Here is an 18,277-nt window from a genome sequence, read left to right on the forward strand (position 1 = left end):
GGCGTCTAGGCCCGCCAGTTTGAAAACCCCAAGAGTTCCCTGTCCCCAGGCTCTTACCCAACCTTTGTGAGAGACGCCTGGAAACCTTGACGATATCCTTATACGACGAGGTGACGACGGGGCCGCTGGGGCTCCCAGGCCCGGGTATCGATGATCTAGGAGGCAGCAGGCCGCTGTAGGCTGGTCCAGCAGCGGGCGGGAAGAAGGCCGAGATGGCTGGCCCCGAGATCGGCCGGGGTTCGAAGCCGCCGAGGACCGTCTCGCACCGGACTCGGATCCGTCTGCTGCCGGGTCGTCGCGCTTCGGGATCCTGTGAAAGATGCCGGACGCAACATCCCTGCTTCGGAGAGGCATGAAAGAGACGGGTCTTGCCTCGACTTGTGCAGAGCGCAACGATGCTTTGCGTGGCATGTAATTACGCCATCTCAAAGCGATTTACGAGAGGAGCTCCGAGTTTCGGAGCCCGCAGCCCAACTGAATGAAGGCTGGCTTTAATCGGCCGTTCAATCTTCCGCTGGTTCATTTATCAGAAATGGTTATCTTCTCTTTTCCTGTCTACTTCTTTTTTTTCCCTCTTCATTTTCGGCCTACGTGGTAAGAAGAATGTCGGGTCTTGAGAGGCCCGCCGAATGATCACAGCATTGCAATGCAAAGCAGAGCTTCACCCTGGCATCCCTCAGCCAGCCAAGCCATCCCATGAGCGAGCTCTGTTGGATCTTTTGACCATGAAGCGCCGAGCTGCTCCTAGTTTTCAGGCAAGACAATTCATTTACTGTCCAACAAGACCGAAGACCGGCCCAACCAACACGTTGGCCGCATGTCGAGTGACCCTGGAAGTAGAAAATGCCCTCCTTGCCCAGTGCACGAGGTTGGTTCTGCCCCTAGACGATGCCCAGCTACAGGGGGGATGGACAGGCCCTTGACTCTCCAAGTCGGATTGTCATGATGGCCTCGCATTGTGAGGTTCTGGCGGCCGCTTCCATGGCCTCAAAGTGCAAGGCCGCACCAACGCAAGGCAGACTTTTGACGCGCTCTATCTTACACGACCAACAGATGGCTGCGTTGATCCGGCCAACATGCGGCCAGCCCCAAAATCGAAGAATGGGGCAGTGCTTCTGGGTCTGTTCCGGCGTCGACACCATGCGCCGCAGGATGCCTCCTGTTCATTCAACCGGCTGCATGTTGTGCGACCCAACGACTGGTTTGCCCCGCGGTTTTGGGGTCTTCGAGGCTGCGCGTGCCTTGTGATGGATTTACTGCGGTTTAAAAAGGCAGCAGGCTTCCAGTCTTTCCCCCCTTCCTTCATTCTAGACATCATCCGGATCCCTTGGATGACCTCGGAAGTCATCACGTTATCTGTGTGCGCAACCTCCACGAGCCGAAAATGACACACGCAACCGAGCCTCAGTCGCCATCGCTGGAGGATAGATGGAGGCTCTGCAAGACGCAGGACGACCGAAAGGCCTCCCTTATTGCAGTAAGCCGGCGATTTCGACTTGTACCCCATCCATTCCGTCTCCTGACCAAGACTGCCTGCCCGTAGGACTTGTTCAACCACATCGGCGAAATCACAGGCAAACTATCAGAAGTTGAGCTGGAACTCAAAGAGAAGAAGATCATTGTCAAGTCTATGTGGGACACTATAAATGACAGCAAGGAGCGGGTTGCTCAGTTGCAGACTGAAAAGGTTAGGACGATTCCCCAGTCGCCGCACATCCTTCCTTGATGCTTCAGACGCTGACAGGACAAGGATAAACACTGCTTTGCCCTGGTCCTTGTTGACGGTGATTGCATGCCAGTAAGTCGTACTTATCTGTACCCGTAACCCGACTACCAACCCTCGCTCATCGTTTTGCAGTTCTTGGACGACCTCGTTCAACAAGGCTTGGAAGGGGGCAAGAAAGCATCCAGCTTTCTCGAGCAGGCCGTGGCCTCGGAGCTGAAATCCGTTGATCAGTCTCTGCCCCATCACCTGCGAGTTGTCGTCCGCGTGTTCGCCAACCTCAAGGGTCTCGCGATGACGTACACGGAAATGGGTACGATCCGTGACCCCGATGTCCTCCACGAATTTGTGCGGGGCTTCAACATGACCAACGCCATGTGCGACTTTGTGGACGCGGGAAACGGTAAAGAGTGCGCCGATGAAAAGTTGAAAGGTGACTCCAGATTCCATCAGAATCCAAAGTACCCAAGGCTTCAACGCTAACTGATACCTGACAGCAAACTTCAAGTTCAGTGTCGACGACGTGCATTGCCGGCATATCTTGTTTGGCGCGTCCGCCGACAGCGGCTACGTGCGCCTGTTGGGGTCTTACCTCGAGACCGAGGAGGTTCGGAAGAAGGTCATCCTCATCGAGGGACCCCCTTTCGCTCAAGAGCTGGCCGAGATCAGGCACCGGTTCCGTATCGCCTCCTTCAACAAGGTCTTTAGACGGCAGAAGCTCGTCAACTTCAAGCGCAAGGTATCCGGGTACTACGTGACGCCTCCCCCAACCCCATCGTCAGACTACGCGTCAGCAGCCGCAAAGCCCGCCTCGTCGTCTGCGCCGGCTCACATGCCGCGTCGATCTTCCGCCTCGGCGAACGCAGTGTCGTCTGTTCTCGGGGAGATCGTTCGGAACAAGGCCGGAAAGCGCGTCGATCCCCCAGTCAGCTACGCGCTGCAGGACTTCAACATGATGAAGCACCGCAAGTTGTGCAACAGCTTCCACCTCACGGGCAGGTGTTACTACAAGGAGACGTGGGGGAGGTGCTCCCACGACCACGAGCAGTCGCCGACCCATAAGGAGTTGCAGGCTCTTGTGGCCGTTGCCCGCCAGTCGTACTGCCATTCCGGTTTGGACTGCAATGACCCCAACTGCGTGTTTGGTCATCAGTGCCCTCGGGAGGACTGCAACGGTGCGAGCTGTCGGTACAAGTTTCCCCTGGAGCTGCACAACATTGACAAGAAGATTGTCCGCTGAGTTGTGATCTCTGGTCTGTTGAGTTGTTGGACAAGAGTACTGACTTGTCTTGGGTGCTTGGTGGTGTTTTAGTGGTAGTTACTTGTTTGAATGGCTCGCAAAGTGTGAACATGTGAAGCAAATCTCTCTCTATCTCTCTCTCTCATAAGAAAAAAAAAAGCTACGGAAGTCAGATCCCATTTTCCTGTGACATGAACATACGATGAGCTCCCAGAGACACTAATGATCAGTAGGATCCGGGCTGGAATTGAGGGAATCTCAGGCCCCTACGCAAGCCTTAGTAAGATATTGATACTTGCGCATCATGACTTGTCCTTGCAACTAATCATCAGACGGGGTGGCAGTTTTCAAAAGCACGGTTATTATCCAATCTCTAACCTTTTTGCCTGATGCCATATGCTTAATGTTTACGTTGGTGCTTTGATCTACTCATCATACCTCGTTACGCGGTGAGTTGGTTACAGTTTCGGGGAGACCCCGTGTATCAAGAGCAAACGTCATTGATATCCGCTGCGTCCATTTCCACCCAGGCATAAAAAACGAGGCTGAAAGGGAAAATATATCAATCCATTTCTAGGAGAGTCGCGTCGCGAGTCCACTGAGGCACACCGGCCGGCTTGACCATGCCTCAAATGGAAGCTGGTCGTGGAACAACGAGATCAACAAGGATCCAGGCCCTCTCACATTGCCCCATTTCGGACCCAGCGTCCAACCAACAGAGGGCAGACTAGTCCGTTCATGGGATGATGCAGGATGATTCATAACGGGGTCGAGTGGTTCCTCGCCGAACCCAAATTCGGCCATTGCTCGTCTGGTATCTGCAAAGTGAAATTTGATAAAGTCAACAGATACTTTGGCTTTTGAGACATCTAATCATCATGTGGCAAGCTCTCAGCTCTTTCTTTTTCCAAACACCGTTGCTACAAACACCGTAGAGATTGGAACAGGCACAATGTCGACAAGCAAAGACTCCACAGGTGCGCCGGCACTCAAGCATGTCGATATCGTCCGAAGACTGTTCCCTGAAACGCCGCCAACGAGCCCTGTCACGTCAAAACTCTCGATAATCGATGCTACGGTCGGCCGTTTCTCGCCCACGGCAGCCATATGGCTTTATGACAAGCCGACGGAGGCGGAAATCCCGCATCACAGACTCTTCGACACGTTAACTCAGGCACTCGGCCGAACCCTGAACGACTACCCGCACTTCGCCGGCCAGATCCAATGGGCCTCGGAGAGCATGGTCAAGGACGACGATGTCCCGCGACACCTCGGTCGACCAGTAGTTGTCCACGGCGCGCCAACGGACCCCGGAGTTGAGGTGGTCATCGCCAGCCACGACATGCGCCTCGACGAGGTCGTCCCTGGCCGAGATGAAAGAGCAACGCGGCTGAAGGAATGGAACGCCTCGGACTTCAGACAGGCCGACTTCCTACCGGACACCAAGACCGCGTTATCGTCCTTGAACGCCTTGGAGGGCCTGCCGGCCGTGGCCGTCCAGCTCACCGCGTTCAGATGCGGAGGCTTCGGCGTCAGCGCAAAGATGGCGCATCCCCTGGCCGACGCCGTCACGCTGACGACCTTCATGCACTCCTGGGCTGCGCGGTCGCGAATCCTCTTCGGCAACGGGTACGCGGCGGGCGATCTCGACGTCCTCAAGCCGGTTTTCAACCCGGCACAGCTGGACCAAGTCGCCGGACTGCGTCCCGGAAGCCCGCCCGACCCGGATAGAGTTGCAAAGGCCCGATCACTGCCCATGCACCGCTTCGACTGGTGGGCAGAGGACGCGCCGGGCTACCCCCAAGCCGTCAAGCCCGCCACGCTGGCGACGATGCCGCCGCCCGACGAGCTGGCGACTACGAAGCTCAGCCCGTCTACGTTTCCGCCGTGGCCGACGTGGGACATGGCAGCGGCAGTGGACCACGTCCAGATCCGCTTCGCCGCGGACGAGCTGGCGCGGATGAGAGAGGCTGCTCAGGCGAGTCTGCCCGACGATCTCAAATCTCTGCGCATCTCCAGGCTCGACGCTGCGCTGGCGCACATCTGGACGCTGATGAACCGCGCCCGCGGGTTCCAGGGGGACAGAGAGAGCGTGTACGTGAACATTACCCTCGGCCTCCGGAACCGCGTCAGCCCGCCCCTACCCGACACGTTCGTCGGATCCCCGCTCCTCCTGGGCTATGTCGAGAAGACGGCGGACGAGGGCGCGTCGCGGCAGCTCGGCCCCGTCGCCGGCGCCATCAGGCAGATGATGTCGCGGTTCACGCCGGACGCCGTGGCCGCCTACATCCACGACGCCGCGCACGAGGTCAGCCCCCAGCGCCTGTGGCAGGGGTTCCCGGGGACGCGCCACACGATCGTGACGTCCTGGGTCCGGGCCAGGACGTACGAGCTGGATTTTCTGGGCTCGGGAGGGTTGGCTCGGTACGTCCAGGGCGTGATGCCCAAGATTGACGGCCTGGTGCAGATCATGGATGTTGCGGACACGGGCGACTTCGATGTCAGTGTGTGCATGCAGCGGGATGCCATGGGACGGTTGCTGAAAGATTCTTTCCTTCGTCAATATGAGAAGTGAATAGCTGGGACGCAGTGATGGGAGAAGGAGGGGGGGGAGTCGTCGATATTATGGTAGAAGATACAACTCCCTAAAGCATGACCTTTGTGGCATCTTGGTGTCACGTACAAGCTTGTTTTCATAAATCAAAACAATATCACACTTTTCCATGAACCAATCGATTTTCAGCTTAAAGTAAAAAAGAGATTACGTTGCGTCAATCGCGGACGGGAATTGAGCCCGACGTGGCTGTACTGTGTTAGTCTTGTGAGACTCGAGGAACCTGAGGATTCGGTGATGCTTACGGGTCGAACCCACAACCTTGAGATTAAGAGTCTCACGCTCTACCGATTGAGCTAGCCGGGCAGGCCATGTAAAGTGTGTGATTGTATTGTCACCGGGAGAGTACTGAAGACCTCGATGTGCCACTTGTGCGTGGATCGTGAGGGCTAACCTAGTCTCCACCACCCCTCTCGGAGCCGAGATTGAGTTCGTGTGCATGTTGAGAAAGACAGGAATGTCAACAGTAGTCAGATACTCCAAAGATCTTCAACCCTGGGTTGATGTTGTGCTTATTTGGTTGACATTTACCGTTATCGCTTGCTGGAAGTGAATCATGAGAGACATCCACCATACACCAAATCCTTTGTGTCTATGCACAGCGGTACATTATGTGCAAGAGGTCTATATACAATTGGACCAGTTGAAAATGTGCCGAGTAGGTCACAATAGTCACTGACTATTACTACAAAGTTCCATGGTAGTCCCAACGAGACTCAAACCCGTTAGTCGTAGGGTTCCATTACGCGTAGACGTAGCACAAAGGAGAGCCGCCGATGGTGTTGAGCACGTCGTCGATGGTGCGGTTCTCGGCGTTGACGCCCAGGTCCAGCACGTCGCTCTTGAGGGCGTCCCGGCTGGCGGGCCGGTTGTTGATGGTGATGGTGCCGGCGATCTCGAAGGCGTTCCAGAGGTGCAGGGCCTGCCACAGCCAGTAGACGCGGTCGACCATGGCGTGGTGCAGGAAGAAGCTGGGGTCGACGACGGACGAGTACAGGTCGCTGGCCTCGCCGTTGACGGTGAAGTGGCCGGCGGCGTGCATGCCGAGGAAGCCGTCGGCGAAGCGGCCCTGCAGCTCGTTCTGGAAGAGCTCGACGCTCCGCGAGGCCGGGCCGACGGTGATGTTGACCATGTTCTCGTTGGTGAACCACTTGGACGCCGTGTAGCTGCTCAGGTCGCGGCTGAGGCAGCGCGGGTTGTAGCCGAGTTTGCCGCTGGGGCTGGCCTCGAGGCCGTCCATGCCGGGGTTGACGGGGCCCAGGTTGACCGTCATGCTGTCCGAGACGGGTTAGACAGACTGAAAAACTTGGGGACCAGGGACGGACTCTTTACTCCCAATGAGAAGAGAGAGAGAGAGAGAGACGCGATGCCCGGCTTACTTTTTGAATGGGCCGCTGGTGACGCAGCCTCCGCCATTGCCGGACGGCAGGACGATGGCGCCGGCGCCGCTGATGCTGCCGTTGTGCTCGACGAACGAACCGTCGCCGCTCAGGCTGGTGTCACTGCCGTCAAAGACCGGGGACTTTGTGAGATCGTCCTGGTTCTTCAACCAGTTCCAGTACTGCGGAGGAGTCAGACCCTGTTTAGCAACAAAACGATCTTTCGCTTCCACTATCAAAGAGTCATATGAATCCACTCACCGGCTGGGAGCCCTTGTAGCCGCACTCGTTCCGCAGAGCCTCCTCGTAGGCCCAGACGAAGTAGCGGTGCCACGTCAGAAAGTTGCCCTGAGGCCCCAATGTCAGAATCCCGCGGCAGATATCCCGGTCCTCGAAGAAGCACGACTTACGGTTCCGTGGATCTTGGTCGTCTGGTTGATGTGCACGGCGACGAAGTCGTCATATCGGTTGCGGGCACCGGGGGCGAACTCGGGATCCGACTTGGACGGCGACGTCAACATGCACTGGACAGCGCTGATGTAATCCTTCTTCTCCGCGGACGAGAAGGACTCCCTTTCACAGACGAGGTTTAATGTTAGCTTTCCTCCCTCCCCCTAGTAAAGTGACTCAGGTAGATGATGATGATGATGTCCGGCCCCTCCCCCGATCGGCACGGACACGGTGTGGGGGATGACGAACCAGTCCCGGCGGTAACGCGCGTTGAAGATGTTGCAGCTGCTGCGCTTGTTGCCGGCGCCTGACTCGACGAGGGCGCTCATGGCGCGGTCCTGGAGCTCGGCGAGGACATCGCGAGTCTCGACGGGCGACGCGAGAGCCGGCACGCTCAGCAGACCGACGGCCGCGGCTACGATCGTGATGGGATACATTGCTCGAATCTTCTGTAGTTGTCGAGAGGAGAAAAGCAACAGGCGTACGAGGGGGAGTCAGGGAGAGAGTGGCTACGATCCAGAGGGACGACGCTTGGTGCAAACAATCTCTCGCCTGCGGAGGAACCGAGGCGATGGGCAAGGTCGTGTGGGACGTGAGACGTGGGACGTGGGAATCGAACAAGGCGGTCCGCGATCTTCACCCGACGGCAGACCGGATTCTGGACAAGTCCCTTAGGCTATATAGACAGATGCCTGTCCCTACGTTGTGAATAGATTAAAGAGGAGTCGGCCGCCCTGCATGAGTTGCCTCCGGACATGACCCTACAGGGCGCCGGACCCACGGAGGCGGACGTGGTAACCGCACTGGGCGGGAGGGCTTGGTGGGCTTTGTTCGAGATGAGATGCGGCGCTCCTGTGGCGGGATATGAGAAAAGGAGGGTCGGGAATCGAACGGTTTTAATGCGGCGGGCGGATAATACATGGCGAATAGGGGACGAAAAACTGGATATCCCAGATTCAAGGGACCCACGATGGCCCGGGATGTATTAGTATACAACGGAACCCCTGCTCTGTTGTTGTTGCCCTTTTCAAGGCGGCCGAGATTTCAACGGCAGCTAGCAGCAGGAAGACGGGGTGGGTGTTGAAGATGTTGTAGTATCTCGTACTTGGTTGAAGCATGACTCTTGAGGCCAGGTAGTTGTCTGAGTAGGGTGCGTTTCCTCTTATCCCGAGGGCCATTCTGCTTCGCAATACTAACTATACTAAGTTACTTAAGCTTAACTTCAACAGTGCTAAACCATAATCATTAGTAAAACACCATCATGTTCGTCCCAACATGGCATAACAACAACAGTCCAAAGACCGTGTCAACCGTTTTATCAGTCACAGTCCGGCTCCACGGAGAGTCCCACCTTGACCTCGGGATTGACTAGCCGAGTAAGAACAAAATGGAGTCGGATCATTCGACTATCTTCTTGTGTTCCCACCGTCCCGCTCTTTTTTCGCCCCGTCTCCCATGTCCTCCGAGTGGCCAGACCAGCATCCCCATCCTCTGTCTCTCTCTCTCTCGGGTCTCGCAGATGTTGTACAACCCGACTGGTTCATGAAAGTCGGTTTTCAGCAGAGACTGCCATTATCTTCGGCCGGGGGGAACGTTGTTGGAGATGCCTCATTAGGTTCGAGTACCGAGCTCTGGATCCGTTCAGGGTTTTTCATTTTCTCCGAGGCCCAAGACTATACTGTACCCATGATGGCAGGACGGGGGATGGCGAGCTGTTGTCGCCGAACGGCAAAGACCAAGGATGAGAAGAGAGCCCCCGCCCCCCTTCACTCGAGATGCTTCATGGCGCCAACTCACGAGATAACCACTCATGCACATCGTTTACACTCTCGAGTCATTCTGATATCCACACTCGTCCCGACAATATGGAAAAGAGATGATTGACACTCACTTTCTCCGTAGAAACTTCGCGGAGCCCACTCATAGGGATGAAGACTTGCTTTTCCTCACGGCTCCTGCACGGTACTGCAGTGATGCGGCACACGTAATGTGGGAGAAATCCATGTGGCCCCCATGGACGGTCCCTCTCTCTCACTTCTCTCTCTCATGTAAAAGGACAGGCGCTAGCCACTCACATCGAGCGTCGAGGGGCAGACTCCTCGGCGGCTTCATCAAAGCACTCCACTCTTTGACATCGAGCAGCCCGGTACACAATCCCTTCAGCACGCACAAGAAACAGATACCAGTACTCGTCTCAAGCCACTCGTGCGAAACTCCCAAGGAAATGGGGTGACGGGATGGATCGCCGCAATCCCTGCACTGGATCACAGTCTAGAAGACAAAATGTCGCACCTCTCCGAGGCCAAGCAGACCGGAATCACCACGAGGAAGTCCCCCCCCTCTCCCCTTTATTATGCCCACCATACATAACGAAACCTGGTCTGATTGTGTTCCACGCTACCCGTACTTGATCTGCCCGTTTCCCCGCGAGCTCCGTACGTCTTCAGCCACCGTGGTGTGTGGTTCCCTTCGAACTCCCTCCTCTGCAGCTTGACGCATCTTGATCAGCGACCCCATCCCCGGAAGCAGAGCAGCCCCCAAGATGGTTAAAAGATTGCGCTGATCCCCTCGTTGACCGCCCCCCTGTGCCCACTCTCTTTGACCTCTTGTGGCTTTTACCCTTCCTCGATCCCGCTCTTCCCCCCCGTACGTGCGCTGCCCGCCATGTCTTCGACCTCGACGACCTCGACCGTCGACCCGGAACGGGCCAGGGAGAGCAACACGGCCATGATCCTGGCTGTCACGGGGACGTTCCATGCGCTCGCCCTCGTCTTCGTCGTCCTCCGGACGTACACGCGTGCCGTCATCGTCAAGACGATGGGGGTCGACGACTACATGATGATCGGGGCCGCGGTATTACCACCATTCCTCCCCAATCCGAGACAGGAGGTGTTCTAGGGTTTGTACATGCTGACCAAAAACCCAGCTTTGTGCGCTCGGCGGAGGGATGGTCATCTTCATCATCCAGGGGTTCTACGGGCTCGGCAGACATAGGGACACCATCAGCAAGGCGGATCACGTCTTCTTCTCCAAAGTGGGCTTCTTCCAGTCCATCATCTCGGCCATCGCGGCCCTGGCTTTGCTGAAGATCTCGATCGCGCTATCGTTGCTTCGGCTGAGCAAGAACCGATGGTATTCGCGGACCCTGTGGGCTCTGATCGGTAAGGGCCAACCATGTTCCCACTCGAGAAAGATGGCAGATGTGAGACCTCTCACTGACGGCGGTACAGTTTTCGTGGTGCTTTACACGATCATGGCCTGGCTGAGCTTCTTCCTGTACTGCACACCCCTAGAGGGCTACTGGGATAAGAGCCTGAAGCCCACGTGTTACAACATCAAGCTGTTTGTCAACTTTGCTCTTGTGAACACGGGTATGTGACGTTGCAAGATTCTAAAGAGCAGCTCTAATTCGAGCAGCTTTCAACATCTTCACCGACGTCTGTTTCGCCACGCTGCCCGTCCCGATCATCTGGGTTTTGCAGATGAAGTTGCGGACCCGGATCTACTTGATCGGCGTTTTGAGTCTTGGTTACCTGTAAGTCGGCCAGGTTGCGGTTCGGACTGGAAAACCACCATTGCTGATGGACGCTCTAGAGCCGTCATCATGGGCATCATCAAGGCCGTCTACCAGATTGCCCAACCGGGCAACAAAGACGGGACATTGTAAGCCGATAAAGGACACGCAAGAACAATGGGAGACGGTGACACATGCTAACGCCAATGGGGAACGTCACAGCCGGCAAAGCATCCAGTTCTGGGGCTTGTAAGTTCCCCTTTCCCTCACTCCCCCCTCCCCCCAAGCCCCTCTTGAACACCCGTTGCCAGGGCGTCGGGAACTAACATGGGGCTGACCGTTGTGTGTCCGCAGCCTCCAGCTGAACCTCGGCATCATCGCCGCCTGCGCGCCGGCGATCAAGCCACTCGTGGGCCGCGCCCTCAAGATCTCGTCGAGCCGCCGTTACAACAGCGACAACCTCTACGAGAACCGGTACCCGACGGGCCGGACCGGGCGGACGGTGCACATCACGGCGACGGCCAAGAGACAGGGGTACAGGGAGCAGGGGAGCCAGGGGGCGCCGGACTACGAGCTCGAGGAGGGCCCCTTTTCGAACAGCGCCGAGTTCTACCGGGCGAGCATCAAGGGCGGCGGGACCGCCAACCACCCGGCGGCCGTGGCTGTGTACGGAAACAAGAACAGCTTCGGTGACAGGTCGGGGAGCGAGGAGATGATCCTGGACACGGATGGCAAGCTCGGGGAGGGCAGGGGCATCATGAGGACGACCGAGGTTCACGTCCAGCGCTAGAGAACAGAACATTTTGACTGCGTGGTATGACCCAACAATTGCTGGCTGGCCCCATGATGCTTGCTGCGAATGTGGAGATGACACAGCCACCGGAGGCGTCACTCACACACACGTTACCACGAGATCGGACCCTGCCAAGCAAGTTCGACATCTGCTCTCTGGTCTCGATGGCTGGGGCAGGGGGGGGTGATAGAAGCGTTGCTGCGGCACAGATGTTAACGAATCCAAGGAGGGGGGCACATCCCTCCCGGCACCGTGGTAACGACGCACACTCGTCTGACCACCGCTCGCTAACCCGTCCTAGAATATCCCCGACCTTCAGCCCTACTCCGGGGCGGTGCAAGATGCATTCCAGCTGCAGTCGTGTGTGGTCAGTGGTGCCTAAGCGTCGGCAACCTAGGCTCAACTACCGGCCACACCATCTCGAGGGATTTTGCCTGGGGCCCTGTTGAAGCATTTGGCTCTTGATCAAGTTGAACCAAGTTCGGTCAGTGTTCAGCCGGTAATACTCTCTATCTCTCTCTCTCTTTCTGTCTCCTCATTATTGACCTGCAGACACAGCTAATCGCAAATTCGAATGCCTCGAAACAGCCCGTCGAAACCGGGATACAAAGTGACACAAGAAGAGAAACTAAGCCTATGCCGGCTGGCCGGTACACCAGGCTGACCGAAAGCAAGGGGGTATCTCAATTTCCAGGCTAAGTGAACGCCATGGCTTCTTCTCCAATCCGCATCTCGACTGGTGGCCCCCCCCAAGATGGCGGACCTCAGCTGAGAGCCGGACAACGCCATCTTGTCAGCCAGGCCACGGCCCCATTGGCTCTTCCACGCAGCAACATGCACAGAGACGTGGCGTGGCAGAGACGGCAAGCCGACAAGCGGCCTCCCTGTCAGCCACTTTGGAGGAGGGACTGGACTATTGCCAGCTTGCTTACCCGTCAAGTTGCGAAAGGTTCCATCCGGGAGCACTTGTTTGTGGCTTGCTGCCCGAGTGTCTCAAGAGCGACTGCGGCGTCCTAAAATAAGATGGTATCGTATCTGGCGTTTAGACAGGAGAGACAGAGGGAGCACACAGCCCCGGAAGAGGTTCCCGTGCCTGTGGCCCTCTCTCTCACTCTCTCTCAAAAGGGTAGACGTCTCCTCTCCCTTCCACGCCATGGCGTCGGCTGTAGTCGAGAGCGAGGAATTCCGGGACTGAGCTCGTCGATCATCTCTCGGCTTTTTTGTCTAGACCAACAAACCGTTGGGGATATAGCAAATATTAACCAACCAACTACTACGAACTCCGAGACCATTCCCCCGGGGACTATGCCTCGGAGGACTAAAGATGCACCAACCGCCGCCTGCCGATCAGTCGACCTTTGAGTCGCGGGCGCAGTACAACCTCCAGGCCACGGAGGACGCCGAGGAGGAGGAAGAGAGACGGCAACAGCAGCAACAGCAACAGCAGCAACAGCAGCAACAGCAACAACAGCAGCAGCAAACCGAGTGGGAGAATGACGAGACGGATGAGCCAAAGAAGAACGGCCCCCCGCCGATCCCGAGGCGGCCCAACTACCGGCCCAAGCCGCTGCGGTGGCCCTTCATCGTCTGCATGGTCGTCTTGCTCTCGGTGCTGATGGGCCTCGTCGTGTACGCCCGCGAGACGATGCCCAACTCGGACAGCACGGCAACCATCGAACCCAGGCGCGTGCTGCGGGTGCGTCAGGAGGCGACATCCACGGAGCAGCAGCAGCAGCAGCAGCAGGGCTCAACGGCACCGACTGCCGCTCCGTCGAGCAGTATCGTTATCCCCGCGACGTCTGAGGAGAAACAGCCTTCGACACCGGCGTCGGCTGCAGTGCCATCGCCGTCTTCTGTCTCCCCGCCAAACACACCGACAGCAGCAAGCGTCCCGGCAGAGAGCGGCGGTGCGCCGACGACGATCCCCGTCTCGCCAACAATAGTAGAGGACACTTCGGTTAAGTCCACTTCGAATGCGGTTTCTGATGTTCGCTCTTCACAAGCAACGAGCCAGGGGCAACAAGCTCTATCGGCACCTAGCGGTCCCACGGCGTCTGAAAGCAAGGCACAAAGCAACTCGGCGGCAACTATTCGCTCGGACACAAGTGGTTCAGCGACAATCGACGCGGCAACAAGCCGGACTCAGGAGACAACCGGCAAGACATCTCCAACAGACATTAGTAGTAGCTCCCAGTCATCGGTCCAGGGTCTTACAACTCCAAGCTCGGTTACCGCGGCCTCAAAAGAGACTGGAACTTCGAAGGACGCCTCAAACACTAAAGTCTCCTCTTTCCAAGCATCGATAACTTCATTACCGGATGACGGGACGAGTCAGACCAAGGACACTTCTGTGTCCGGACCGTCGATTACCGGAGGGAGCAGCGGTTCGGCATCTTCCTCGGACCAAGCAGGCCAGCGCAAAGCCCCTGGAATCTCCTCATCAACAACCTCCGTCTCAATAACCTCACTCTCCTCGTCATCCCCATCCGGCAGCACGATGCGGAAGCCCACCGGCAGCAACGAAGTCATATCCATCGCCACGTCCCTCTTCACAACGACTCTCACGAGGAGCGGCTCCACGTTCACATACACCACCGGCTACACGAGCTACGTCTCCTCCTCCTTCACGACCGTCATCCCCACCACCTTTCCCGGCAGCGTCGCCACGAGCACATTCACCACCGTCGTCACGACGGCCGTCACCAAGACGACGACGAGGATGCAGCCGGGCGGCAGCATCATGACCACCCTGACCATGCCGGTGACCTCGACGCGGACCGTCGTCACCAGCGACGGCAGCAGCACCTACTCGCTGACGACCGTCGAGACGGGCACCCGCGTCGAAACCTCGGCCGTGGCGGTCACTCCCAGGCCCACCGTCGATGTCACGACCGAGGTTGTCGAGGTCACCAGGACCGACACGACGCGCGTCAGCTTCGCGCCCGCCACGGGCTTCGTCACCTCGACCGGCGTGGCCGTCGTGCCGACCACCGTCGCCAGCGTGGTCACGTCCACGGGTGCAGGCGTCGTGTACGTGTCCGTCGGCACGACCGAGATCACGCGAATCATCACCATCCCGGGGGGGTCCAGGGACCAGCAGCACAACGACCCGACTCCCGTCACCCAGGTCTTCACCATCGTCATCGACCAGAAAGTCGTCACGGTGGTCGAGACCGGCGCCCCCCAGAAGGTCGTCGTCACCGACGGGGGCGTCATAACCGCCGTCTTCACGCCTCCGCCCGAGACCATCGTGACGAGGAACGGCGGGCAGCAGACGGAGATGGTCATCATGGTGACGCCGTCCCCGAACGCGGCCTTCGTTGCCGTGCCGACCGTCATCTCCGGCAAGTCGACCGTCGTCATGGTCGAGTCGACCTTTGGCGCCGGCGGCGTCTTCAAGGAGGTGGCCACGACCATCGGAGGCAAGGCCACCGTCGTGAACGTCCCCGTGGACACCCCTGAGCCGGTCCTGGTTGCGGTGCAGACCACCATCGACGGGACACCGACGGTCTTGCTGGTCGCGTCGACGCCCTCGGCGGGATTCAAGCCGGTGTCTCTCACGGTCGTCTCCCAGGTCGGCGGCAGCACCGGCGTCTTCACAACGACTGACCCGCCCGAGACCATCAGGACCGTCATCGACGGAAAGGAGACGACGATCGTACGGACGCCGGCCCCCAGAGAGTTCACCTCCGTCGTCGGAGGCACCCCGACGACGTTCGAGATCGTCACCACCCCGACGGGTACGATGCCCCTATCCTTCACCGTCATCACGACCGTCGGCGGCAGCGTGAGCACCATCGTGTCGACGCCCAAGCCGACGACGCTGGTGACTTCGATCTCGGGCAAGCTGAGCACCATCACCTCGACGCCCACGCCCACGACGCGCCTCTCGACCATGAAAGCCTCCACCGTCACCCTCACCTCCGTCTCGAGGCCGACGTCGACGGATCCCGCGGACAGCGTCATCACCGAGGTCGAGACCTTCAGCTTCACCAACGGCGACTACTTCGTCGGCAAGTTCCTCCCCGTCATCCTCGCCGTCACCATCACCATCCCGCTCCGCATCATCGACCTCAACGCCAAGCTCTACCAGCCCTTCTTCGCCATGGCCCAGGAGGGCGGCGCCCTCGGCAAGAACAGCGTGACCCTCAAATTCGACGGCTGGAAAGGTCTCCTCGCGCCCTTCCAGGTCCTCCTTGAGGGCCACCCGGTCCCCTTCATCACGACCCTGATTCTCTGGTCCTCGGCCCTGCTGGTCCCCCTGGCCACCGAGGCCATCGGCATGAAGCTCCACGGCCGGTGCAAAGTCACCGCCATCGACGGCTGCGCCATCGAGCTCGGCGTCTCGACCGTGTCCGCCCACGCCCTCGTCGCCCTGCTCGCCTTCATCATCGTCCTGCTCCTCGTGCTCCTCTACTTCCTGCGCAACTGGGAGACTGGCCTGCACGCGAACCCCTGGAGCATCGCCGGCATGTCGTCGCTCGCCAGGAACCCGGACGTCCGGCCGCTGCAGATCGATTTCAAGGCGAGCGAGGAGGCCATGGCCGAGAAGAGCTACATGCTCGGCTTCTTCGAGAACAGCCAGGGGAGAGACGAGTACGGCATCATCTACTGTGACGACTCGTCGCAGGACCTGCAGGCCGCCGCCTCTGGCGCCCTTCCTGCTGTGGACGACGACGACGAAGTCGCAGACAGGGCGCACCAGCTTCATACCCCGAAGAAGCCGCGCAAAACTGCCCCTTTCATCGCGCTCACGTACTGGTGGCGGCTGGGCTTCATCTTCTTTCTCACTTCTCTGTTCATCTTGGTCCTGTACTACCATGTTACACTACGCGTCCGGACGTCCTTCAAGGACGTCACGGACAGCCAAACCTGGGGCGTCCGGTTCTTCCTTTCAGCGTTGGGGGTCACTACGATCTTCTGCTGGGAGTCCATCTTCGTCAGTGAGTTCACCCGTGTGACCTGCCTTTTGAGACTACATCGTGAGCACCGTCACTAACACGGGATCCCCCCTAGGTGTCGCCATCATCAGTCCTTACTACCACATGGGCCGCCGCTCCCAGCAGCCCGAGTCCTCCATCCTCATCACCCGCCCGACCAACAGCTTCTACGGCCTCTACGCCGCCATCATGGAGGGCAACATCGTCCTCCTGCTCGCCGCCTTCATGGCCATCCTCGCCGAGTTCCTCCCCATCCTCCTCACCAACATCCCCTACAACCTGACGCAGACGCTCGTCACCCACAACATCTGCGCCCTCACGAGCGTCTCGATCCTCGCGCTCATGATCGCCGCCCTCGTCGCGAGCCTGTTCGTCCGGTGGCCCGAGATGCCCGTCGACCCGCGCAGCATCGCGGGCGCCTTGTACTACGTCAACGAGAGCAGGATGCTGGAGGACTTTGAAGGGTTCTCGAAGCTGGACTCCAAGGAGAGAGAGAAGCGGGTCAGGGAACTGGGGAGGAGGTACTTTTACGGCGCCATCACGGGCAAGCATGGGAGGCGGATGGGCGTCGAGTCGGTCGAGAGCGTCGAGGACACGGCGTATACGGGGGGGCATTGGTTTCTGCCGCAGGTTCAGACGGACCACCACGATGAGGAGGTATCGGAGCATGGGGAGAATTCAGATGGAGATCCTGAACCGGAGCGTCATGAAGCTGGTCATCAGGAGACGACGCCCAGGGCGCTGAAAAGAGAGGTTGGCCTGATATGAACTTGTCCATAGCCCCGCGGCGATGTAACACCACTTGAATAGATAGAAGCGAAAAAGAGTAGATAGCTGTTTTCGTATGATTATTTCACAAGGACTCGGTCCACTTATTCTTGGCTAACAGTGAATCGTCGGGCTGTTGCTGGCCAGGCCGCCGATGAAAAATGTCCCCAGCCATATGCCTCCGAGAACTGACAGGAAGTACCCGAGGTTCATGGTCATGACGGCGAGCATGCTGTCGACATGTCAGTGACTCCATAACCAAGCTCTGAAGAGATTAACAACTCACAGCAGATACCCGATCCCTCCGACGATGACCTCGTACGTGGCCCTCGCCGCCGCAGCACCGGCCCGCCACCCCCTCCATCGTCCAGCGATGTCTCTCCGTAGCACCCCGGCCGCCTTTCCGGGCTCAACGCCGTCGGTGGAGTGCGCGTCCTCGACGTCTTTGGCGGCGGCGTCGAACGTGGCGAGGTTCCTCCAGAAGCGATCTTCGAGCACCGGTTTGACGGCGAGGAGCAGACGCAGGATCGCGGCGAGGACGATCAGGAAGACGCAGGTGCCGGCGTACTGCCCCTCGTTGCCCGGCGTCCAGGCGTCCGAGTAGAGCGGCGTCCGGACCGCCTCGAAGAAGGTCATGGCCATGTCGGCCATGGACATGGACATGCTGCCGCTGGACATGTCTCCTGAGGCCGCCGTGGTAGATGCTGCCATCGCCATGGCTGTTGTCGTCGCGTGGTCCATATCCATCGTGTGCCGGGTAGCGGGTGATCGGTTCAGGTGAGGTTCAGTTGCAGGCCAGTTCCAGAGGATAAGTTACTCGTTCGTGTCTCTTTTGGGCGAAGGAATCTATTGTAGA

At 58.4% G+C, this 18,277-nt stretch overlaps 6 protein-coding genes across 6 annotated transcripts; 4 read left to right on the plus strand and 2 right to left on the minus strand.

Moving 5' to 3' along the window:
- Nucleotides 1-1,384: 1,384 nt before the first annotated feature.
- CH63R_05146 (CCCH zinc finger DNA binding protein) lies at nt 1,385-2,963 on the plus strand (the record flags this gene model as incomplete). The annotated part of the gene is made up of 5 exons (XM_018300121.1): nt 1,385-1,477; nt 1,544-1,687; nt 1,745-1,798; nt 1,859-2,156; nt 2,221-2,963. The coding sequence occupies 5 exons, from the start codon at nt 1,385-1,387 to the stop codon at nt 2,961-2,963; spliced, it is 1,332 nt and encodes a 443-aa protein (XP_018161367.1).
- A 952-nt stretch (nt 2,964-3,915) lies between these two features.
- Nucleotides 3,916-5,538, plus strand: CH63R_05147 (Transferase; the record flags this gene model as incomplete). The annotated part of the gene is made up of 1 exon (XM_018300122.1): nt 3,916-5,538. One exon carries the CDS (start codon nt 3,916-3,918, stop codon nt 5,536-5,538), a length of 1,623 nt encoding a protein of 540 aa, XP_018161368.1.
- A 781-nt stretch (nt 5,539-6,319) lies between these two features.
- On the minus strand, nt 6,320-7,843 carry CH63R_05148 (FAD-binding domain-containing protein; the record flags this gene model as incomplete). Its single annotated transcript, XM_018300123.1, is given in 5 exon segments — nt 6,320-6,851; nt 6,957-7,138; nt 7,218-7,361; nt 7,367-7,529; nt 7,635-7,843. Coding segments are annotated over 5 exon segments (1,230 nt in total).
- Nucleotides 7,844-10,070: 2,227 nt separating this feature from the next.
- On the plus strand, nt 10,071-11,710 carry CH63R_05149 (Integral membrane protein; the record flags this gene model as incomplete). The annotated part of the gene is made up of 6 exons (XM_018300124.1): nt 10,071-10,259; nt 10,333-10,567; nt 10,637-10,777; nt 10,824-10,941; nt 11,001-11,069; nt 11,275-11,710. The coding sequence occupies 6 exons, from the start codon at nt 10,071-10,073 to the stop codon at nt 11,708-11,710; spliced, it is 1,188 nt and encodes a 395-aa protein (XP_018161370.1).
- Nucleotides 11,711-13,037: 1,327 nt separating this feature from the next.
- Nucleotides 13,038-17,421, plus strand: CH63R_05150 (uncharacterized protein; the record flags this gene model as incomplete). Its single annotated transcript, XM_018300125.1, has 2 exons — nt 13,038-16,656; nt 16,730-17,421. The coding sequence occupies 2 exons, from the start codon at nt 13,038-13,040 to the stop codon at nt 17,419-17,421; spliced, it is 4,311 nt and encodes a 1,436-aa protein (XP_018161371.1).
- A 114-nt stretch (nt 17,422-17,535) lies between these two features.
- CH63R_05151 (Low affinity copper transporter) lies at nt 17,536-18,168 on the minus strand (the record flags this gene model as incomplete). Its single annotated transcript, XM_018300126.1, has 2 exons — nt 17,536-17,653; nt 17,708-18,168. The coding sequence occupies 2 exons, from the start codon at nt 18,166-18,168 to the stop codon at nt 17,536-17,538; spliced, it is 579 nt and encodes a 192-aa protein (XP_018161372.1).
- Between the last annotated feature and the right edge of the window lie 109 nt (nt 18,169-18,277).

This window comes from Colletotrichum higginsianum, chromosome 3 (genome assembly GCF_001672515.1).
Source record: "Colletotrichum higginsianum IMI 349063 chromosome 3, whole genome shotgun sequence".
NCBI lineage: Eukaryota > Fungi > Ascomycota > Sordariomycetes > Glomerellales > Glomerellaceae > Colletotrichum > Colletotrichum higginsianum.